Below are 22,659 nucleotides of genomic sequence, written 5' to 3'. Positions count from 1 at the left end.
CATAATTGATTGAGATTGCATGCCCTAGTGCTGTGGCAGCTCAATTAATACCCATGATGTGTTCCACTCTTCCATGATTAAATTACTTAAAATGAATCCATTCCTTTTTTAAAAATCAATATTAACTGCAATGAAAAGAAAAATTGTTTTATTGATATAAAGTAAACAGTTAGCCTAGAACATCCCAGGCAAGCTCTTGAAGGTTGAGTTCTAGAGATCCTGCCCTGATGAATCCATCTGGAGAATATCTTCCCTCTCCAGAAGCTCACCAAATTTCCTTGCAGTTTTCTTAATCTATACTGTAGTTTTTGCCCAACTTTTTCTATTCTTTGTTATGCATTGGAATTTTTTTTCTTTTGACAGTGATACAAACGGTTAGTAAAGTCTTCAATAATTGTTTCCCATTTTCATGTTTGATAAATTGAGTTGCAACATTTGAAACTTGACTAACTAAAATTGAGTTTTCATGAAGCCTATTTCTTTCATAGAATTTGCCTACTGCTGCTATTTCTCCTCTAAACAAGCATTCAGCTCAAAGACCCATTTCAACTGGAGCTGTGAGGAAAAAACCTAGGCAGTCAAATACTTCTGCAGATCCATCCTCAAATATGGCTACAAACACTTTGCATGACCCTCCAGAACTTGACAATCCTTGGGATGGTTCAGATGTAAGTCAATTTAAATAATTCTCAGTATTTTTAATTTTGATGAATTTCTTTTACTATTATTGAAAATTACACAATTGCTTCTTTTATTTAAAAGATAACAAACAGGCTCATCAAATCTGATTTATGTATGACAGTCTTTATTTGCTTTTATTTATTTTACTTCTACAATTTTCGGAACCAAAATATTAAACTTACAATGTTTCTTATGCTGGCTAAAATATAAAATTCAGAAATATCCCCCAAAGTATAAATCACTCATACAATTGGTCCAAATTATCAATAAACTATTTACTCTCAACCATGATATATCCAATGGGACATATGGTGCAAAGTAGTATTTTTCAATGAATTTTTGAGTTATGCGAACTACTTTAACTTTACTTTTACTCCTGTTACATTTAGATCAAAATAGTTGTACAAATTTTCTCAAACAACAACATTTTCATATTTATATCCTGCACTTTATCATGTATGTTTTTATATTGTCTTATGCAAAATTATTCATATTCAAAATGATGTACTAAACTGGCGCTTACATGCACAGATTTAAAGAAAAGGACTACTCAAATATTTTAATTTCATGACAAAAGTAAATTTTTTATTATTTGACAATACCTCAAGCAACTTCTACGTGAACTTATTTCGGCATGCCTGGTGTTACGAAGTTCAGAGCATTATCTTAATGTATTTGTATGTCCTTCAAGTAGTACGGCAGTGGTACTATACATGCTATGTCCTTCACAAAGCCCCTCAAGAACATCGCGTGTGGTAATGTTTGATGATCAGCTAGAGGGGGGCGGGGCAAGGAAACATTGTATTGTTTGTTCTGGCATGTAGTCCAGTCATATGAGACATTAAAATCGCAAAACAGGATGTAGTTCTGATTTTTTAATATGTTGTTTGGGTCAGTTAGGGTAGTGTAAATCTAAGTTTGCAGTTTTCAAAAACCTGTGCTCGCTGTGTAATTCGCAAAAAACTGTGAATTTTGGACTTTTTTCAGTTTTTCCTTCATAACTCCTAAATTATCCAACTTTTGGCACTAAATGTGAAATGTGCTTTAAACAGTTTTAAAGCACATTACATTTTGAACAATTTAAGCTCAAGTGGGGTTCTGTACGACCAATAGTTTAGGAGATATCGTGCTTCAAAAACTGGCCATTTTTGGTGAAAAATGAAAAGATTATGCTTAGATCACATTCCATGCCAAATATGGACATAAATTCACACTTTAATCGAAATAACCTGGATATGCTGTTTTAGCACATTTAATTGACTTTCATTTAAGCCAAAAACAAAGTCTGTAGATTCAAGAATTCTTTAACAATCACAAAACAAACAAATAATTGGAAAATTCGATTTTTGAAGAAATAAGACAAAACACTTTTCAATACAATATGGAAGATCCTATTCTAAAAAAGGGGGGCAGAGAATGATATAAGACTCTAATGTGTGTTTATATAAGTTATGTGTGCTGGCAAAACAGGCTGAGCAACAAGTCTCCCACGATACCGAACAATATTTCCCAATTCATCTCTTTTTACATTGACTACCCATCTTGATCCGCTTTGGTTTTTCATTTGCAGGCAAAGATGTTAAATCTCACACTTTTCTAGAATGTATAACCTCTAATTCATCCCTCATTGAATCTATCCACTGGTCCTTTTGCTTAGATTTAAGAACCTGCTTATAATTCTTAGGAATTACAATTTTACCATCTAGTCATAAGTTACATACATTTGAATGAACAGTTTGATCAGAAATTTCACCTTGATATAAATTTTTACCATTAAAATCAAATAAATGTAGTTGAAATAAAATAGAATTTTTAGAACAATATTTTTCATCGCCATTTAAAGAACACAATCGTTCTGAAGAATGTTTCTCATAAAAATAAATATCAGTATGAGATTTATCTGACCTTGGGATTGCTTTTCTCACCCATTCAGTTTCACGAAGCTGGGGGCATGGTGGGTTTTCCCCATTATCACTCAAGTCAGAATTCGAATCTGATTCATCCCCGCTCGTCTCATTTTCACTCTCAGAAGTAAGAATTCAGACAGCGGACTCTGGCTTTCACTTACGTGATCTTATTCGGAATTCGATTCATTTTCTGAATTTTCAGAATCTGATTGAATATTTGACCATTTAAGACAGGAACCCAGCACTGCTCCACTAAAATCACGTTCTGACACATTTTTAAAAGCGTCTTTGAAATAAACATTTTTATTAAAATTTACATTTATACTTTGAAAAATTTTGTTATTTTCGGGAATCCAGATACAAAAGCCCTTAGTGTTAAATGCATAGCCCAAAAATATACCTTTTTTGGCTTTAACATCAAGTTTATGTCTCTGCTGAAGGGGTGTTCCAAGATAACACAAAACACCGAAAGGTTTTACGTGCCTAGCACTTGGCTTATGTCCACCATATTAACTCAAAAGGTGTTTTAGTTTGCCCCAAGTGACAAATCCTATTCCAATAAATATTTCTAAATCAAATATATATTTTACTGGGTGTCTTTGAAAGTCATGTGAAATCGTGGATTTCAACTAGGATTGAATTTGGTACTGAAAAGTCAGATTTTCAGAAAAAAAAAGCTCAAAAAGTATCATATCAGAGATTTTTCTGAAAAAAAAAAAAAAAACATACAGTATACATTTAACTTTTTACCTGAGCACTTTTTTCCATAAAAGAAAAGGAAATTCACAATCATTTCTTTTTCACAAAAATAAAGAAAATTCACAAAAAATATTTTGCTTTTTCACAAAACAGGGACTTAAAAAATGAAACCTGGATTGACCCCTGATGTTACTGTGTGACATGCTGACATGTGACTTTGATTTCAGCATAGCACATGGAAAGAGCATGTTTTAACAACTTATAAAACTTTAAGTTTGGCTTGTACTGCATCGTCAAGTGATAACATAATTAGAACAGAACTTTTATTCACGAATTTCATTCTGGAGCGCAGCTTGCCAGTGGCATTATCGGACCATGCAAAACCTTTCATTAAAAATATGTTCCCGGTCTTGGAGGTAGCAAAGAAAGTACGGTTGTGCTAGGACGGAAACAACTGTTATCTTAAACTGTTTAGCAGGGAACACCGCTCAAGAGCAGTGGCGTATCTAGGGGAGGGGGGGGTCCGCACCCCCTCAGAAATGACTAAGTGTAAATATATGATTGAAGAAAAAATGCATTGTGGGTTGAAAACAAGCATTTTACTCAAGTAAAGAAAAAATAAACAAAAAAATATACATAAATGGATGCCTCAGTTGCCAAATCAATTAACTCCACTTTTTTCAAAAAAATCCTCATTTCTGCTTTAATAGTGGTTAATCAATGCTTAGCATGTGAATTTATATTAAAGTTTTGGTTCAATACATTTCTGACCATGTGATGGCAGAAAATGTAACACGAGGGCCTATTCACTCCATGTTGGATAACACTATCTTCTTCATCAGTTTTCTTGACTGTTTTATGGAATTAATCGATTTGGCAAGTGAGGCATCCATACATTGCTCTTATAACACACCAAAAATATTTTGAAGAGAAAATTGATAAAGTAAAATGGGAAGAGGAGGGGGGACGAAATGAGTGACTCTGTAAGGCGTAGTGCTTTATTGCAATCATTCTCTATTTTCCCCTAGTGTGCGAAAATATTTCTCTCTGCAGTCTCCAAACCGTTTGCTTCCCTTGTATCAATGAAGTAGAGGCAAATTCTGAGAATATATCTGTTTAGAATCTAACAAAAGGCACTTCCCCTTTGTCTAGTTCCCTCCAAATTTCTTGGAACTTTGTCCCTGCTTGAGTTACCTGGTGAAGTGGGGAATCTGTTTTGCATTAAATTTTTTTGCATTCAAAATTGTTAATTATCATAATTAACAGTTAAATAAAATTTTCATCTCTAAAATCTATTTTGCTCATTTTTAAGATCTCCATATCAATTTTTCAAGTCTCCTTAGCACACTCCCTTCAAATAACTTCATGGCAATGCCACTGATTGGACCCCCTCCAAAATAAAATGATGGCTACGCCACTGCTCAAGAGCTATCACAAGGTTTACAACAAAAGACATTTGAAAGTAGAATGAGAGTCTTTTTGTTGAAATTTAATTCATTGCACATTCTAAGTATTGTTACTGTTGCTGCAGTTTTCAAAAGAAACCATTCATTTATGGTTTTTTTTTAAATTATTGTTTTGAACTTGTAAAACTATAAAGTATCTTTAGTGAGCAACTTATGTTTAGAGATTCATTATGGACAATCAAGAATTCATTAGTGATACAATTATTTTAAGAAAGATTTGTGCTCATCTACAAATTTTTTTTTTTTGAAGAAGTATGCCTTAATATGCTATTTAGTACAAATTACAGTTTACGCCCTTTTTCTTTTTGTAAAATTGATTTTGTGTGTATTTTTAGAACTTATTTATGTGTATGTATTGCACTTATATCAGTTAGTGTTATTAAATGTTTTTAATTGAATAGTAGTATAGCATTTTGAAAAAAAAAATGTCATACTGGCCAGCCTTGTTATAAAAATTCCTGTATATCCTTTTTTTTTTTCAAAATGTTCCTATATTATTTCAAAAAAATCCTATATTGTTTGCAGAAAATTCCTATATTTTCCATCGAATTCCTATATTTTTTTCGGAAAATTCCTGTTTTTTTCCTATATTTTTGTTGGCAAATGTCACTTCTATCCCTGCTTATGAAGAATTTAAAACTAATTATTCAAATTGAAGGGGTTTTAAATTCGCGACCTCTTACTCCCTTATCGAATGATGATGATGACTTTCAATGTTTAACCCCAGGGCACTTTTTAGTTGGAAGGCCAATTCTTGCAATTGCAGAGCCTCAACTACTTGATATAAATGATAATAGGTTTTAAAATGCTGGCAAAGAACCACTAAGGTAGTCCAAACTATTTGGAAAAAATGGAAAATTGACTATTTAAGCACACTTCAACAATGCTCAAAATGGATGTTTACAAAAGATAATGTTAAATTGGGATCCTTAGTTTTAATAAAGGAAGACCAATTTACCATGTTGCAAGTGGTTAATTGGTAGAATTATACAACTGCATAAAGGTTCCGATGATAAAGTTAGAGTTGTAAAGATTCGAACTGCAACAGGTGAACTTAAAAGATCGGTAAAACAAAGTTGCTCTTTTACCATTTAAAAATTGATTTGTGCTTAAAGTGTTATTTTGTATTAATAAAGTGTTGTGTATTTTGTGATGTACAATTTCTTTTCATTGATTTCTTTTATAAAGTTTTCTTCCAATTTGAATGATTAACTTTTTGAAAATTTTGTAAAATTTATCAAAGCCGGTGGTATGTTTATGTAAATTATCATATAATGCTGTAATTACCGCTACACGGCCCAAGTTCGTAACTGAAAGCTAATTCAGTCAGTAAGTTCTGTTTTTTGAGAGTGTAATGTGTTTGTTTTGCAGCGCCAGAGTGTCGCTAATAAAGGTATTTTTTGCACAAGGTGTTAAGTGCTTTTGTGGCTTAGAGCTATCGAAGTTGGTAATTTTGGCCAACACTTCTGTTAAAAGCTGCATTACTGAGACAGTGTTTGCTGCTAAGAAAGCTGCTAAGTCAGCAACAAGTTCAAAGAAATAAAAGTTAATTTGTTTACTTTTTTTTTTTTTTTTTGCTTATAAAAGCACAAATCAAGTAAAGGATTTGAAAATATTATAATACTTTAAATTTTAATACTTTGCTTTATAATGGTCAAAAAAGATTTAGAAATATATCCACCGCATACATTGTAAGATTTTCAAAGTTGGCATGTTTGGTAGCTATGCCATTGCAAACAAAGATTTTAATTAATCTTGGTTATGTGGTAAAACATTTTAAAAGTTAAGTCAACAGACCTCAACCATATTAACATTTAGCACATGTCTCTACAACATGGATCCAACACAGTTATAGTTACACCAAAGCATACAGTTACAGTTTACAATACAGTCATGTGACAGGAACTCTATCAAGTGCTTGGGTCATTTCCTAGCTTTTGAAGCCTCATTCTTTATTTGTATGAAAAACTAGTCTTTAGTTGGAGACTGGTTGTATATGAAATAATAGCAAGACTCAATAATTATTACCTTTTTTGTAATATTCATGAATATGTTTCTTTATAATTCATCTTATGTCAAAAAAGGGTTTTCTATATTTTAATAAACATTGTTTCAGGCTGGCATATCAAATCATTACAGAGCTCCAGCAGTATATGTTAATAAAGTTGTGGACAGAGTAATTTCAAACTTGCAGCCAATTTTTCCTTATGGACAGATGAAAGAAGATCCTTGTCCTGGCTTTTGGGCTGCTGTTAATGCTTATATTCTTGATAGCTTAAAAGCTCTGTTTCCTTTATCCCATAAGAAGCAAGCAGATTTACAGCGATCTCTAGACCACTTTCTTTCACGTTTTGTTGGAATGAGGTATTTTATTTTTTTAGAATTTACAACTAATAACTTGAAATAATATGCAAGTCTTACAAAATTCAAAATGTTCTGTTAAAGACAAGCTTAAAATGTATGCAAAAAATCTTTGAAAATAATATTTTGAAGATAAAAATACTTTCTGATTTTCAAAATCATCATTAATAAAAAAAAATGTAGATTGCAATATAATTGTATTATATTTTTCAACATTTTTGTACAGAATACTACTGGTTAACATTTAAGCTTTAAAGCAATGTTCTTTATTAATAACAGTAATTTTATTCACTTATAATTCAGTTTATATTTTTTACTTAAAAGTTATTACATGGTTTATCTTGTCTGTACAAGTATAATATTAAAGTATTTTAACATTTATTTTTTTAACAATCTGGAGTAGTTTTCTGTTTATGAATATATTTTGTTGACTACCTGAAATGAAATTTTTTTAAATAGCAGTATGATGTAAGGGGTCCTTTAACCCCAAGTTTGTGAGTTCAAACCTGGCTCAAGAAGTTTATTTTCAAGATGAAGAAAATCATCACCATCCATATTGTTTTATTATGCAGCATTTTAAAAGTCCCCCAATTGTATACTTCTCTTGAATGCTCGCAGCTAAATTAAAATTCCAAGAACAATTTTGCATCATTAGAACCTGGTATCCTCCATTACCTAAATTCTAAATGACTGTTTAATTGTAAACATGATACAGAAATGATATGTTGAGCTGATTGTGCTGGCTAAAGATGTCTTCTTTCTCTTGGTGCATAATCGTGTGTGTCTTTTAAACTCTTCCATATGGAAAAGCATAGACCACTGTGTTGCAAAAGAAATGTCACTCCCTCTCATTAAGTGCTTGGAAATGATTTTGTGTTTTTCCTAATGTGTGCTCAGCCTTCTTTTCTTTTCAAAGTGAAGTAAGTTGAATTGGAACTGAGAATCGTGATCATAAGTTTTTGTTGTTTACTTAGCTGTTTATAGGCACAATGGAGCATGTCTTGAAAAAAAATACAAAGACTTCTGATGGTACCTTAAAAAAATCTTTGAAATATTTTGTTTTTTTAATTTTTTTCAACGTGTGTGTATGTTAAAATTTGCATAATTTTTAATGTTTCACCAATGGATGTTTCATTATTTGATAAAAATGTGTTTTTTTTTTTTTCAAAGTAATTTACACATTTTTTTTGCCAGCAAAAAAGTTTTCTACAATTTTACAGCAAACTATTTAGTTTAAAAGCTTTCTTGCTGTTTTTGTGATTGATCTGTATTTTTTGAGAAATTACAGAAAACACAGAGGCATGCTAATTTTAAATGTTTTCAATATTCTCTTAGTATTGTGGTTTGTGATAATTTTTATACCTTACTGAAAATTGTATTCACTTCTCCAAAAAACATACTTTCAGCATATGAGTAGATGTTTGTTTTCCCCACAAAATTTCTATCACTCAAGATATCTCTTTGCCCTTTAAAATTGGTGGCAAAATTTGCAAATTGGAGGAATTGACACTGGATCAGTTAAAATTCAAGTTTTTAATTTTAGCTTTTGGAAAGCTTACATTCATGGCCTAAACCTTGTATTAGTTCACACAGTGACAAATGCTGGTTTAATTGATGACTTGTTTTCAATAATGTAACAAGATTATTGTTTTTTGTCCGAAGGTTCCCCAAGGCATGAGATTTTTTTTCATTGTTAAAAAACCATAGTTTGTCTCTCTTAGAACTACAAAGATTAATTTACCCACACTGGAGTTACTGGCATTCTTCATTTAAAATTTTTGTTCTGTTTGTAGCAGCATGTAATTGATGTCCAGCAAGATCTTCTTCAAATGAAGAGGATGTGAAGTTGAAGTCGGAAGTCATGGGATAGCAAAATCAAAACTGAAAAGTTCCTTGTGTTACATTTGCTCATAGAGGCTATTTTTGGGGAAATAGCATCTCTTTCAGAAGAACTGCAATCAGTACCCTTCACCTGGCTTCTGAAGTTAATTAAAACAGCAGTAAAAGACCCGAAATGTCTTCATAAAGATGATTCATGGGATGCTTTTAGAAAGAAGCGAGATCAAAAGCAACAGATTTTCGAGTTGTTATTGATAGGTGTTCTTTAACCTGTTCAGGACGAACAACGCAAATCTGTGTCAGCGGCAGCTGCTCCTCCCATCCAAAAGCCACTATTCTGGGTGACAGCGTATACTACTCAAAAATCTGAATGACCGGTATTTGTGGGTTAGTCTCGGAACAAAATGTTTACTGTCAGATGACCTTACTTATCCATGAACCATTCAAATGATTGGCCTCGAACAATAGTATTTCTCTCTCTGATGTCAGAATGGGGTCCGTCAAGTGTCTATGATTTATTGGATTTCGTGAAAGAAAATACAAACATGTGCTAGCAAGTGAAAGGGGAAAAGCAGACTCATTTTGAAGTGGCTGTTTTTAGTTTTGATTCCGTTTAGGATGGAATTTCATAAGAGATATTCTAGCAAGGGGTTTTACTTTTAGATTCGTTTGTGTAGCCATGGTGAATATATTATCTTTCCAAGGAGAAAATATCTAAATTTATGACTGATCCATCTATGGATTTTTCGGGAGACATTGAAACAACTATAAATTATTTTTACTGGAGCTCTTTATACAACAGTCTCTTTCTAAAATCTTATGCTAGAAAAGAAGGCAAAGAACTTTGACGGAGATGTGTCGTTTGCTCAAAGCACAATAAAAGACGTAAAACTACCTGTGGATGTAAAATGCACATTGATCCGTGCTTTGGAAATTTTTCATGCGGCTTTAAAATACTTATTGTTACAATATTCTTCAGGCATTTCATAATATTAATCGTAAATATTTTTCGTGTGTTGTACAAAATATATTGTTTAATTTTGGTACTTTTAGTTCTAGTAAAAAACAATATATTTTGTATTTTTATTGTTAAATATCAATTATTTTCATAATTTTTTTTGTTATGATTAAAATTATGATATATTTTATCACATACTAAAAAAAAAGGTTTCATTCCTACGTAAAGTGTACGTTTTATCCATTATTATGTAATGCATACTTTCCGAAATTGCGTATTAAACTTAGCGGGAGAAATAGCCTCATCCCATATGAACGGTCCATGTGTAACAGCTGCCATCTTGTGCAAGCTGCCGTCACGAACGGGTTAAAGAGTAAACAAATAGTTTCTGAAAGTCAGCAGCCTACACACTGTTTTGTTACTGATACAAATACAAGAAGAAAACATTCCCTTGAGAACATGAAAGCAGAAGTTGTTATACAGTTATCGACAGAGTCTTGGCAGACTTTGATCGGAAATTTGGGCAGAATATGCCAGTGTTATCTGCTGTTAATGCTGTTCATCTTCTTTCACCAAATTTTCCAATTTGTGGAATGTTCAACAATTTCCTGCAGCATATCCATCTATAGGCATTAAGATTTTGTCTTTGTAAACACAGATTGAGACTGCTAAAGTCTTCCTTGAAGAAAAATCACTTTCAGATTTACAAGATGTCAAAAAAGAACGTTGTCTTCTTCCATCCTCCTTTACTGAAGTAATGAAAACAACTAACATTGCTCAATTCAACGACCACAAATGAACTTTTTTTTACCTTAAAGCAGCAATATAAGTTTTGGCTGTTGAAAAAGATAAAGTAAAGTTGTTGGATTTAAATTAAGCTGTCAAGTTTGCAAATGTGAGAAGCATGTGGTACCCAATATTGCTATGAGCTGTAAAATTAGAATTTTCCCAAATGTATATGGTTTGAAATTCATTAATAACAATATATCTGAGAAATTGTTTCATAATTTAAAAAAATAAGGACTATGACTACCTATAACAGTAACATCAATACATGCTTATTTAAGATTTGGATCATCATAACTGTCTTTTAGTGTGTGTGTATCTAATTTCATAGTTCATTTATTGAATACAAAATTATTTTTCACTTTAAGTTGATAAAACAAACAGTAGCACTGCATAGGAATTGCATTCTCACATTTTGTCATTTCTCATTCATGTCATAAAATGTAAATATCACTCCTTATTCTATTCTGTGAACTATTAAAATTGATAATTTCTCAAATAACATTGCTGCTGATCATTTTAGCAATTTTAGTTACTGATACCACTGTTACATGCATTAATAAATACTAGTGTTCGCCCAGTGGTCGAAATTCGACCATATTCATAAATGAATATTTGAGAAAACTCGTATGAATTTTAAATATTTCCAACATTTTTATTTCTACTCTTACTCATGTTCACTGCATATCTGGAAACATACAATTTTTACATGTACACATAATAACAAATAGTAATAATTTTTTCCAATTTTGCTTTTTAGCTGTTAATCTCAAAATAAATGGATGAAAGGGGATATTTCGGTAATGGGATCGTTTCTGAAATTTTAAAAGTATTTTTTTTCCGAAAGAGCATGCTTAAAAACATAGGTTTTAACCATTTTTTAAATAATTTGAAAAGAAATAAAATAATGTTTTTTAGCAATTATTTAAATTGGAGCGCAGATTGAAAGTTCATTTTTTACGCTAATGCACATGGCATCAAAAGCGATGAAATGCCACTCACTGATGCCATTAGTGCACAACGCAAATTATCATAACCTGGAAACGTGGTTGACAGTAAAGCGTAAACATTTAGCGCGACAATGGAGTAGCGCGCCAAAGTACATCACTTGTAACGTCATAAAGATCACTCTATATTTCCAAAATTGAACTTTTAAAAAAATAATAAAAGAAAATTGGCAGGAAAATAAAAGTGTTTTCTGGCTCCACATTATTTTTTTTTTGCTTATTCTGTCAATTTCAGTGACTAAAAGTAGTACTTTTAACTGAAGAAAACAACCCCATTGAGAAATTTTTGTGGTCGTCAAATTCTTGGCTTGAATAATTTTATTTTGGATACCATGTTGCTTTGTGCTAAACCGATGCAAATAGATATATCCCCACTCTTTGTTTACGTATGCAAAGGAAAAACATTTTTCGCGCTGGCATTGGGAACAAAAAATTTGACACTAATGGATGAAAATTGTCAATTATCCAATTTTCGAAATCTTCCCACATGAAATGAAGCATCAAAAATCAGTTTTAGGTAAAACTTTTTAGTGAACAATATCTTAATATATAAAAATCATCTGTGCGGACGTTTGTCACCATAAGGCTTTTAAATGGCTGGACCGATTTTGATCAAATTTGTTGTGTGTAATTAAGTTGTGGCAAGCATGGTTTCGGAGCATAATGGATCGAATCAGAAACGTTTTTGTTAATTAATTAATTTAAACATCGGATGGTTTTATCTCCCAAATGATTAATATTTATTTTAACTTATTGTTAAGCGAGAACTGAAATAAATATTTAACCCCTTGTCAAAGGACAATAAGAAGCCAGCTCTGCTTTTTGTAATGAAATTTCCTTCTGTGATATGTAATTGAGAATAGATAAAACATAGAGAGAGAGCGAAGCTTTCATTTCTCTCTTTCTCTTGAAAGCAACGATTTTAGGTCCCGTGACACATTTTAAAGTAAAGTACTGGAAGGTTCGCAAAACGTGGGTTCTGTCGTCGTAGTTGAACCATGTGACCGGATTGGTGCTTTAGGTTTTCCTAACGAGAAGATCAGAAAGTACCATATCTATAGCAACATTTGATTCTCGGCTGAAATCCGTCTGAGTTTTGGCACCAATGTCAAGAATACTTTAAGGATTATCTAACTAATCAGTACATTATTAAAGGAAAAGATGATGGAATTTAAAGACGGAACAAATTTTATTTTCGTCCAGAAAAATTACAACAGGGTAGTTCTGTACACAAAATATCAGTGCAGGAAAAGATCTTTATCTTTGGTGGAAAGAACAAATTAGGCAATATATGAAGTTAAAAAAGTTTTCGTTCAAAAGATCGGACCGCTAATCGGTGGGAGTTGGCTTCGTTTACTGATCGGCTGGATTACAGTAACGTGGTGACTTTGGCTATAAATGATAGAGTTGCGTGATCATTTGTTTACATTTTAAAGCTACTATTAATGTAGTTTATTGTATTTTTTGTTTATTTGGGGAAATATTTAAAATTGCAAAGAATTCATTGGGTTTACATCGGGAGGAAGGAGGGATGAGTGATTTTTGCTTAGTCAGAGAACTGTTTTTACCTTTATTTTTCTAAACTATATCCTTTCGACGGTTTTATTCTTTTTCATATGGGGGATGTTGCAGTGGGATTTCCCGTTTGTTCTAGATGGGTAGTTAGATTTTTACATTTAATATCTGAGGACGCTTTTTATTCTTTGAGTATGGCTGAAGGAACAAACCATCATGTACGGAAGAAAAAATAGTTAATAAAACAACTGCTCAGTGGGCATTAAATAAATCAAGTTGTAATAAATATATGCATTCTGACACCATAGCAGTTTAAAACATTTATTTTACTTATTTTTTTCAACAGATCGATTCAAACACTTGATAGTTTATTGAAATTTTTTAACTTTTCAATTTACAAAGTTTGAACAGAACAACGTCTGTCGAGTCTTCTAGTTACTTATAAAACGTTTACTATTATTGAGTAAATTGCTTCTTCTGAATTAGAAATATAAATTTCCAATTATCAAATGAACGAACTCTACCCGTGGCAACATAGAACTGTCCATTTGATAACGCTGGACATCGCAATAATAGTACAACTTTTAAAAAAGGTCGTCTTTGTGATTTGTTTATGGTTAAGAGCGGTGCTTAACTGATGTGACACCTTTCAATATTTTTGACCATCTCCCCCCTTTGTCATAAAGTTTCGCACTTCAACATACCCCTTCTTCCCTTTGTCACATGTCACGCTGTTTTTCATAAACGCTCCTGTTAAAAAAAAGGGCTGTTGTCACATTCTCCCCATTGTATGTCCCTCTTGTCATTTCTTTCCTCTCCCTTGTCACAAACTGTGACTATTTCGTGAACCCTACCTTAAAGCGGGAACTTCATTCGTTGACTGCCCTTTTTTGTGGTAACCGTATGCAAATATATATTTCCCTACTCTTTGTTTATGTATGAAAAGAAAAAACATTTCTCGCGCTGCAATAGATGCCAAAAATTTGACGCCAATGGATGAAGAACGCCAATTTCCGAATTATCAATCTTCCCGAATGAAATGATGCTGCAAAACTCAGATTATGCATAACACTTCTGCTAGAACAATATTTCTTTTAAAAAGTTTAATATTACTAAGAAACTTGCCTTGACTTCTGCCATTAGAAATGTAAAATTTCAAACAATCAAATACAAATACAAAAGTGACGACCAGCAACAGGCTCTGGGCCCAGCTAGACTGGTCCTAGTCAATTTACAATCTCCAGTGAAGATCAATGGCCCTCTTAAAACTGTCTACTCCTTTGCTCATTACCACCCCTTCCGGTAAGCTGTTCCAAGGTTCCACTACCCTGCTAAAATAATAATTTTTCCTAATATCCATGTTAGCCTGAGATTTAAATAGCTTAAAACAATGACCCCTTGTCCTGTTTTCAGTGCTAAACTTTAGCCCCGTAGCATCTTTCGTTTTAATAAATTTAAACAGCTGAATCATGTCCCCTTGGTCTCTTCTTTGCTCAAGACTACATTTTTAGCCTTCTAAGCCTGGAATCATAATCTAAGTGGGAAAGTCCACTTATTAGCCTTGTAGCCCGCCTTTAAACCCTTTCCAATACATTAATGTCTTTCTTAAGATAAGGAGACCAAAACTGAACAGCATACTCCAAATGGGGTCTTACCAAACTTCTATATAAGGGCAGAAGAACTTCTTTAGATTTATTTGAAATAGATGTATTGATAAACCCAAGCATCTTATTGGCTTTGTTGCTAGCAATGCTGCACTGTTGGCTAAACTTTAAATCCTGACTTATTAGGACCCCCAGATCAGTAACTTTGTCTGCCTGACTAATGACTGAACCTTGCAAATAATAACTTGTACACTTATTTCCATGCCCTAAATGTAGCACTTGACATTTCCCAACATTAACAGTCATACCCCATTTATCAGCCCACTCCGTAATATGATCTAGATCCTCTTGCAGCTGATTTGCTTGTTCTTCATTTTCTACAGTCCCCATAACTTTGACATCATCAGCAGCAAAACAGTTCATGTTCCCAGAAATATTTTTGTGAATATCGTTCATAAAGACAATGAACAAAACAGGCCCTAACACTGATCCTTGAGGAACCCCGCTTAAGACCTCACTCCAATTAGAATAATTTCCCCTTACAACTACTCTTTGTTTCCTTCCGGTCAGCCAATTTTTTACCCAAATGAAAGTTTTCCCTCCTATTCCTATATCAGCTAATTTGCTAAGTAGAGCAACATGCGGTACCTTATCAAAAGCTTTTTGAAAATCAATGTAAACAACATCTACAGGCTTCTTATTGTCCAAAGCCATGGTAACTTTGTCATAGAAATGTAATAAATTAGTTGCACAAGATTTACCTTTCCTAAAACCGTACTGAAAACTAGTCAATAGATTATTAGTCTCTAGAAAATTTACTATCTTAATTTCCATCAATGTTTCAAAAATTTTGCAAACCACCGAAGTTAGACTCACAGGTCTATAATTTCCCGCACTCCCTTTAGACCCTTTCTTGAAGAGCGGTGTAATGTTAGCCAGCTTCCAGTCCTCTGGCACTGTCCCCGAATTATAAGAAGCATTGAAAATGTTTGCGATTACATCTGCTAATTCCTCTGCACATTCAACTAAAATTTTTCGGATAAATATTATCTGGCCCCGGAGCCTTAGTCTCTTTAATTTTTTTCAAATGAAGTAAAACGTCATCCCTGGAAAATACAAAGTCCTCAAGCTGTACTATAGCTTGTGTCTTGTTGGTGTCAACTGTTGAGATACAGTTATCGTTAAAAACACTCGAAAAAAAGTTATTAAGAACATTAGCAATATCACTATCATCCTGAATTAAAATTCCGTGCTCATCAACCAGTGGCCCAATATGACTATTTCGAACTTTCCCTGAATTAGCGTATGCAAAAAACCTCTTGGGATTCCTGTTTATGTTATCTGCCAGTCTTTGCTCCAACTCTCTTTTCTGAATCCGTACCAAATACTTAAATTTACGCCTTGCCTTACAATATTGGAGCCTATCTGCACTGTGACCTGTTTCTCTAAACCTATGAAAAGCAGCTTGCTTGTAATTTAGAGCGTCTTTAGTTTCCCTGGAGAACCACATTGGCCAAATTTTAGTGTTGACACCCTTTCTCCTAAAAGGAACATGATCCCTAACCGTATTCGCTAGATTTTCCTTAAACTCTGCCCACTGAAGATTCACATCGCTATTGTCCAATCCAGAAGAAAAAACTGCTTTCAAACTCTGCCGAAGTGCCACAAAGTCAGTATTTCTGAAATTGGGCACAAACCTAAAATTCTCTACTTTGTGCATATCAAATTTAATCCCAAACCTAACACTGTTGTGGTCACTATCTCCAATGTGTTCCCCTACACATAACCCCTGAACAGAGCCTTCCATGTCACAGAAAACTAGATCTAAAATCGCGTCCTGTCGAGTACCCTGAGTTACAATTTGATCTAAGAAACAGTCACCAATTACTTTCAAAAAATCCTCTTCTCTGCTATTACTATGGTAAAAATTATTCCAATCAATTCCTGGAAAATTAAAATCTCCCATTATGATGACTGACCCCTTGCTAGAAATGTCACTAATAATACTAAACATCTGTTCGTCTTGACCCTGGCTTAAGTTGGGTGGCCTATAAATATTCCCCAAACGTAGTTTTTTGCCCTTATTACTAATCAACTCCATCCAAATCATATCAATCTCATTAGGTTTATCATTAATTACCAATTCATTGCAAATTAAAGTGTCTCTGACATAAAATAAAACCCCACCACCTCTTTTACCTACTCTATCTTGTCTAAACAAATTATACCCAGCAATAGATAATAAATCATCATCACTTTCGGTAGCCCATGTCTCGGTAACTCCAATAATATCCAACCTCTCGTCTATAATTATGCTTTTCAATTCTTCCATCTTGTTCCTAATACTACGAGCATTTGTATAAAAAACCTTAAGTAAGCCCACCTTACTTTTATTTAATGCTGCACGATTGTTTGAATCCCAAGTGTTAAAATCTTTTCTCTTATTAGCCACCCTATTTCCGTTTCTACTAAAATCCCGATAGTTAGTACCCTTTCGAATTCTGCTCCTTAAACCATGCCCCCTATTCCAACTTAGTTTTTTGATTCTGAAGCCTCTAAAACCAAACCACTAACCATTTTGACCCCTGTAGAGCTCAGATGTAGGCCATCCCTAGCAATCCAATCTCATTTACATCTACTCCACACATCAATAAACCTGATACTACGCTTAACGCAAATTTCCTTGAGTACCAGATTCATACACCTAGCCCGTTGGTTTAACCAACTCCTATGCACTCCATACCTGGGAAGCAAACCAACCACTTGGCCATTTGCCGAACAGTTGGTTGCTTTGTCCAACAGGGAATCCCATTCCTTTGTAAACTCATCATTGTTACTATGGCCTACATCGTTAGTTCCCACCCACAAAGTAACTACATCCTCTTTATTAAATACCCCCTTCTTTTCAGCAACCCTATTTACATCTCTCACCCGAGCCCCTGGCAAACAACATCTAGCCACCTTACGTCTAACTCTGCCTATTGAGTTTCCCACCTCACGCACCATTGAATCTCCCAAAATTATACCCTTTGTTTCCCAGTTAGTCGCCTCAGCAATAACTTTCCCCTTTACCTCTGGAATTTTCCCACTATCTAACACACAGCTAATTCCCACATCCTTTTTACTAACTTCCTCCTTTAATTCTGGAATATTCCCACTATCTAACACACAGCTAATGCCAACCTCCTTTTTGCTAACTTCCCCCTTTCCCTCTGGAGTGTTTGCCCCATCTACATGCCTACAGCCTAATGCTAACTCACCCTCCAAAGTAAGCATCCTAACTCTGATTTCTGAGAGTTCAACACAGTTAGTGCAAATGAAATCCTTCTCAGACTCATCCTTCCCCTTAAACAAGCAGAACATCTGACATAGGTCACAAGAAATCCACTTGTCCCCTTTACCACTTTTAACCTCCTTCATTATGCATATAACTCCCATTCTAGCTCAAAATGGTACACTTAAAAAGTCAATACAAAAATACAAAATTGGAGAAATAATGCTAATTATTAGAATTAGAAAGCATTGGAAGTAAAAGATACATATATTACTAAATCCTAAGACAAGCAGTAAATTAAAATAAACAAGTTACACCCTAAACAGAGCAGTCAGGCTTAACAAGAAATCAGCACAATTTAGGCTTAGCTACACAGAATAGAAAAACACTTTAAGAAAGCAAGTAAATCAAAAATAAGACTTAAAAGCACAAGAATACTTAATTATATGATAAAATACAATAAAAATACTGAAACTAAAGTAGTAAAATAAACAATTACAGTAAAAAATCACTTATCTCAGGAGCAGCAAAATCACTCCCCAGCAACTGTAGCGCCCTCTAGCGGCGAAATGAACGAATCCTACTTGCTATATTAAAAATTGTTCATTCAAAAACACTGGAAGTTGCAATAATTGCAATTTTATAAAAAAAAAAAAAAAAATTGTGTTTGCGATTTGTTTACGGTTTAGGAGATAACTGACTAATGCACTTTTTAAAATTTTTGATATCTCTCACCTTTGTCCCGAAGTTTCACGTTTCACCATACCCCCTCTTTCCTTTGCCACACGTCACGCAGTAAAAAGATCATGCAGCTATATTGCTGCAACATTTTTGTAGACTTTAAATAGATGTGCAAGCAAAATATTTTCTTTTCAATTTGTATTTATTTTTCTCCTTTAAGTTGAACATATTGTCTGCACCACTGATGTATCATTAGCAATATAAAATGATTAAATATAGAAATGAGAGGATTTTTAGCTAATTTTTCTTGTTAAATGTTTATTGATAGTAGGATCTTTTGTTTAAGTAAATAAGATCAGTTCAATTGAATTTTAGGGGTGTTTTGCAGAGATGATGAACTAAACTGTTAACTAAAATAACTGAATTTAATTTCTTCCCTAGTTTCTTTGTTGCCATTTTCTTTGGTTTATCTATGTTTGAGGCCATTAATGTTCTTTATAATTTCAGAACAATATAAGCTATGTTTTTTTGTAATTTGATTACATTAAGGTTTTTTTTTTTTTTTTTTTTTTTTTTTGAGTGTCAAAATTTTTAAATTCTTATTTTCTAAATTGAACCAAAAAATTTTTATGATATAGCAAAGGTAAGAATTAATATTACAAGGTTAAAAGTTAGTCATCTTCAAGAAAGGAACAATTTTGTTCTAAACAGTTGAGATTGAGAATTTATATTAGTGGATGTTGTCAGCCATCTTTGAGTAAAATGCATCTGAAAATGGTCATTCACTTTCAGAAGATTTTGATTTAAATGGATGAAAGCAATTTCAGTTTTGTTTGAAAATTGTGCACAAATAGTCCTTTTGAGTGATAAATATAGCTAATTTGAACTCTACCTATGAGATCTTTTATTTTGTATTGTTGCACTTAAAAATAATAATAAATATGAGTAATTTTAGAAAACAAAAATTGAAATCATTTGAAAACAGGGAGATGAGTGAAGAGAAAACCTTAGTATTTCTCAAGTACTTTTATGTTATAATGTACGGGTATGTGTGTGCTGCTTGCTTCATTCTGTAGTGCAAACTTAAGTTGAAATGTCAATTTCATAATGAATATTTTACTTTTCTTTCCTTCAGATTCATTGAATGTGAGTTTGAGTTCTTAAAGTGCCTATCTGCATATTTGTCTGAGCTTGTGGGCTGCTATATGTACACAGGAGGATTCACAAGCATCTTTTTTACTTCAACTTTTGAAGAGGATGTTTCAGTTCTGGTAAGGTGTTTTGTTTTTTTCTTTTTTTTATTTGAGGCTCTTGTCTTTATTTCACAAAAAAAAGTTGGAAAATATATTGATTAATGTCAAAATTGTGTTAAATCTTAAAAAGTAAAAAAACAAAAACTTAGAATTAAGATTGTAGGGGCATGGTGTAGCCAGGGGGAGCAGAGAAGGGCAACTGCCCGTCAGAAGAAGAACTCCCAACTTTGACTTTCCTCCTTAGAGTCACCAGTTTAAAATTGCATTTTTTCAAAAAAATTCCGAAGAACTGAGAATTACATGTACTTTTCCCCTCATTTGACTAGAAAATCTAAAATAGTTCTTTGAGGAGTTAGTTTTCAAATGATTTCCAGCAAAATCTACCATGCCCTTCCCGATTGTCTTGATATATAGCTTAAAATTACGTTTTTGAAACTTGAAAAATAAAAAAAAACTTCTTACAAATACAATAACTTCTGAATTCTGACCATTCATCATCAAAGATGTTAGGAAATATATTTTTACGATTTCATTTTCAAAAAGTTTTTGAATTAAGCATCTTATTCTTCCTCAATTCCTAAACAGCTCGAGTAACCAAAGATAGTGTAAAACTGCATTTAAAACTTGTTTGTGAGGGGAAAAACCTTTAATCTCACCAAAGCTAACCTAAAATTGACTTCATTTTTGAAAAATAGCTTTTTTTCTCTTATTTTTACTAAGATTGCCTAAAAAGACAAATTTTCATATAAATTTTGAAAATTTCTCTGGAGACGAACTCTGAAGCCTTTCCCCCGACTATCTCTCACACCACCAAAGATTGACTACTTCGTTTTCACAACTTCAATTTAGAAATTTTTCCTTGGGATATCACTCGATCCTCCACTTCCATTCTTCTTCTGATTCAAAGACAGCCTAAAACTTTTAAGGACTTATAACTTTTGGTATCTATCTCTTCTTCAAAGCAATATGTTGCACTGAAGAATTTCATTTTATAAATTCACTCTTTTGTTTAATAAACTAAATTTTAATATTGGAAACGGATGCAAGTTGGGTAATGGCAAGGATGGATCCAGAAAGTTTTCAAGGAGGGGGCAGTTGAATTTTTAACTAAACCATTTACTGCCTGTCTTAGTTATACATACTTGCCGGGGGGGGGGGGGAGGGTGCCAAAAGATTTTTATTTGAAACAACTAAACTATAGAGATTTAGCCAAAGAGATTCCTGAAAGTGATCTTTTCTCTTTCTGTTGAAAGAGGTTCTTCTCCTAATATCGCTAAACATCGTCTAAAATTGCCTTTTTGTATACTTCAATTCCAAACGGTTTCTCGAGGGAGATTAGAACCCTTTTTCTTTTCTTAGCATCATCGAAAAGGGCCTACACTTTGTATTTTAGGACTTCAAGTCGGAAAAATTGCCAGTGAAGGTTCTCTCAAGGGAGGGGCAATCGCTCCTCCCTTGTATCTGTCCTTGGGTAGTGGCTGCAGCGTCAAGTCTTTTTCTCACCTCAAAAAAACAAAGATATGGCACTGGGGAGGAGGAAAGAGGAGGGCAGCTAAAAGCCATCATCTTTTTGCGCCTTGACTTGTCCCTCAGTACGTGAATCCTGGCTAAGCCCTTGATACTAAGCGTTTATTCAAAAAAAGTCTTGGAGGGGGGGGGGGGGCTAGCTCTAAGGAAAACCCATCTAATGTAATTGTAGGCCCATCTCGCCATGAAAACTTCCTTAATATTTCATCGTAAGACATCATTTCAAAGATTTTTGCACCTCTATTAGCAGAAATAAACAATTCAGTCATGTTTTTACTGATTTTCAGTAACAAAACCTTAAAAAATTTAGTTTTGAATCCCTTCTGTTGGGTGTGAATACTTTGCATGGGTCAGCTACTTTTTTTTTTTTCAGTAAATATCAAAATGTCATTCATAAAAGCAAAAATTATTTAATATTTTACTTGACATGCATCTTGAATTTTATTTTAATTCAATTTAGAGTAGTTTTCTATATTGTATATTTAAGGTAAGTCTTTTTTTTAAAGTTAAATATAAATGTTCAGTCAATATGCTACTATTTCAGTTTTGATGAGTTCTTCATTATTGAGCAATCACGATTGCTTATTGTTCTCATTTGACTGTTTTTGGTGTCCATGCCTTTTTCAACTTGGACCAGAAGCCTCCAGCACCACCGCCCACCGTCCTCTGCTGGCGGCGCGGCGCGGCTGCTCCGGTTTTGAGTTATCCGCTTCTCATGATCAGAGGCGTCCATGTCCTACACACACGCCTACGTGCATACACACAGGTCTACGCACACACACAACTATGCGGACGTAACCGCCCAGGAGGAGAGGCAGGCTTGGGGGGGACAGGAGCCATTTCTAGAAACAATAACTCCAATGAGTAGGGTCCTGTCTCAGCTCGTGATTGCGAAAAACATAATTTGGATTCAAAATTTCAGAATTCAAATTAATTTTTTTTCCTCTTATTTTTATTTATTTATTTCTCTTTTCCGTTTGATGAAACTAACAGGATATTAATGATCTTATACAAATATCAGTGTTTGATAGTTCATAATGCTGCATATTCATACAGAAAAAACACAGGGAATTTTCTCCTCAGAATTGAGTGGCAACCCTG

At 33.4% G+C, this 22,659-nt stretch overlaps 1 protein-coding gene across 2 annotated transcripts in view; it reads left to right on the top strand.

The window, feature by feature from the left end:
* Positions 1-22,659, top strand: part of LOC129218670 (uncharacterized) — a 267,197-nt gene that overhangs the window by 221,614 nt on the left and 22,924 nt on the right. For both annotated transcript variants that reach the window (XM_054852990.1, XM_054852991.1), the window contains 3 exons: positions 489-668; positions 6,870-7,117; positions 19,914-20,049. In XM_054852990.1, coding sequence (XP_054708965.1) covers positions 489-668; positions 6,870-7,117; positions 19,914-20,049 — 564 coding nt within the window. The remainder of the gene's footprint in view (positions 1-488; positions 669-6,869; positions 7,118-19,913; positions 20,050-22,659) is intronic.

Source organism: Uloborus diversus, chromosome 3 (genome assembly GCF_026930045.1).
Source record: "Uloborus diversus isolate 005 chromosome 3, Udiv.v.3.1, whole genome shotgun sequence".
Classification (NCBI taxonomy): domain Eukaryota; kingdom Metazoa; phylum Arthropoda; class Arachnida; order Araneae; family Uloboridae; genus Uloborus; species Uloborus diversus.
The sequence above is the reverse complement of the archived record's forward strand: the minus strand, read 5'-3'. Positions and strand labels throughout refer to the sequence as shown.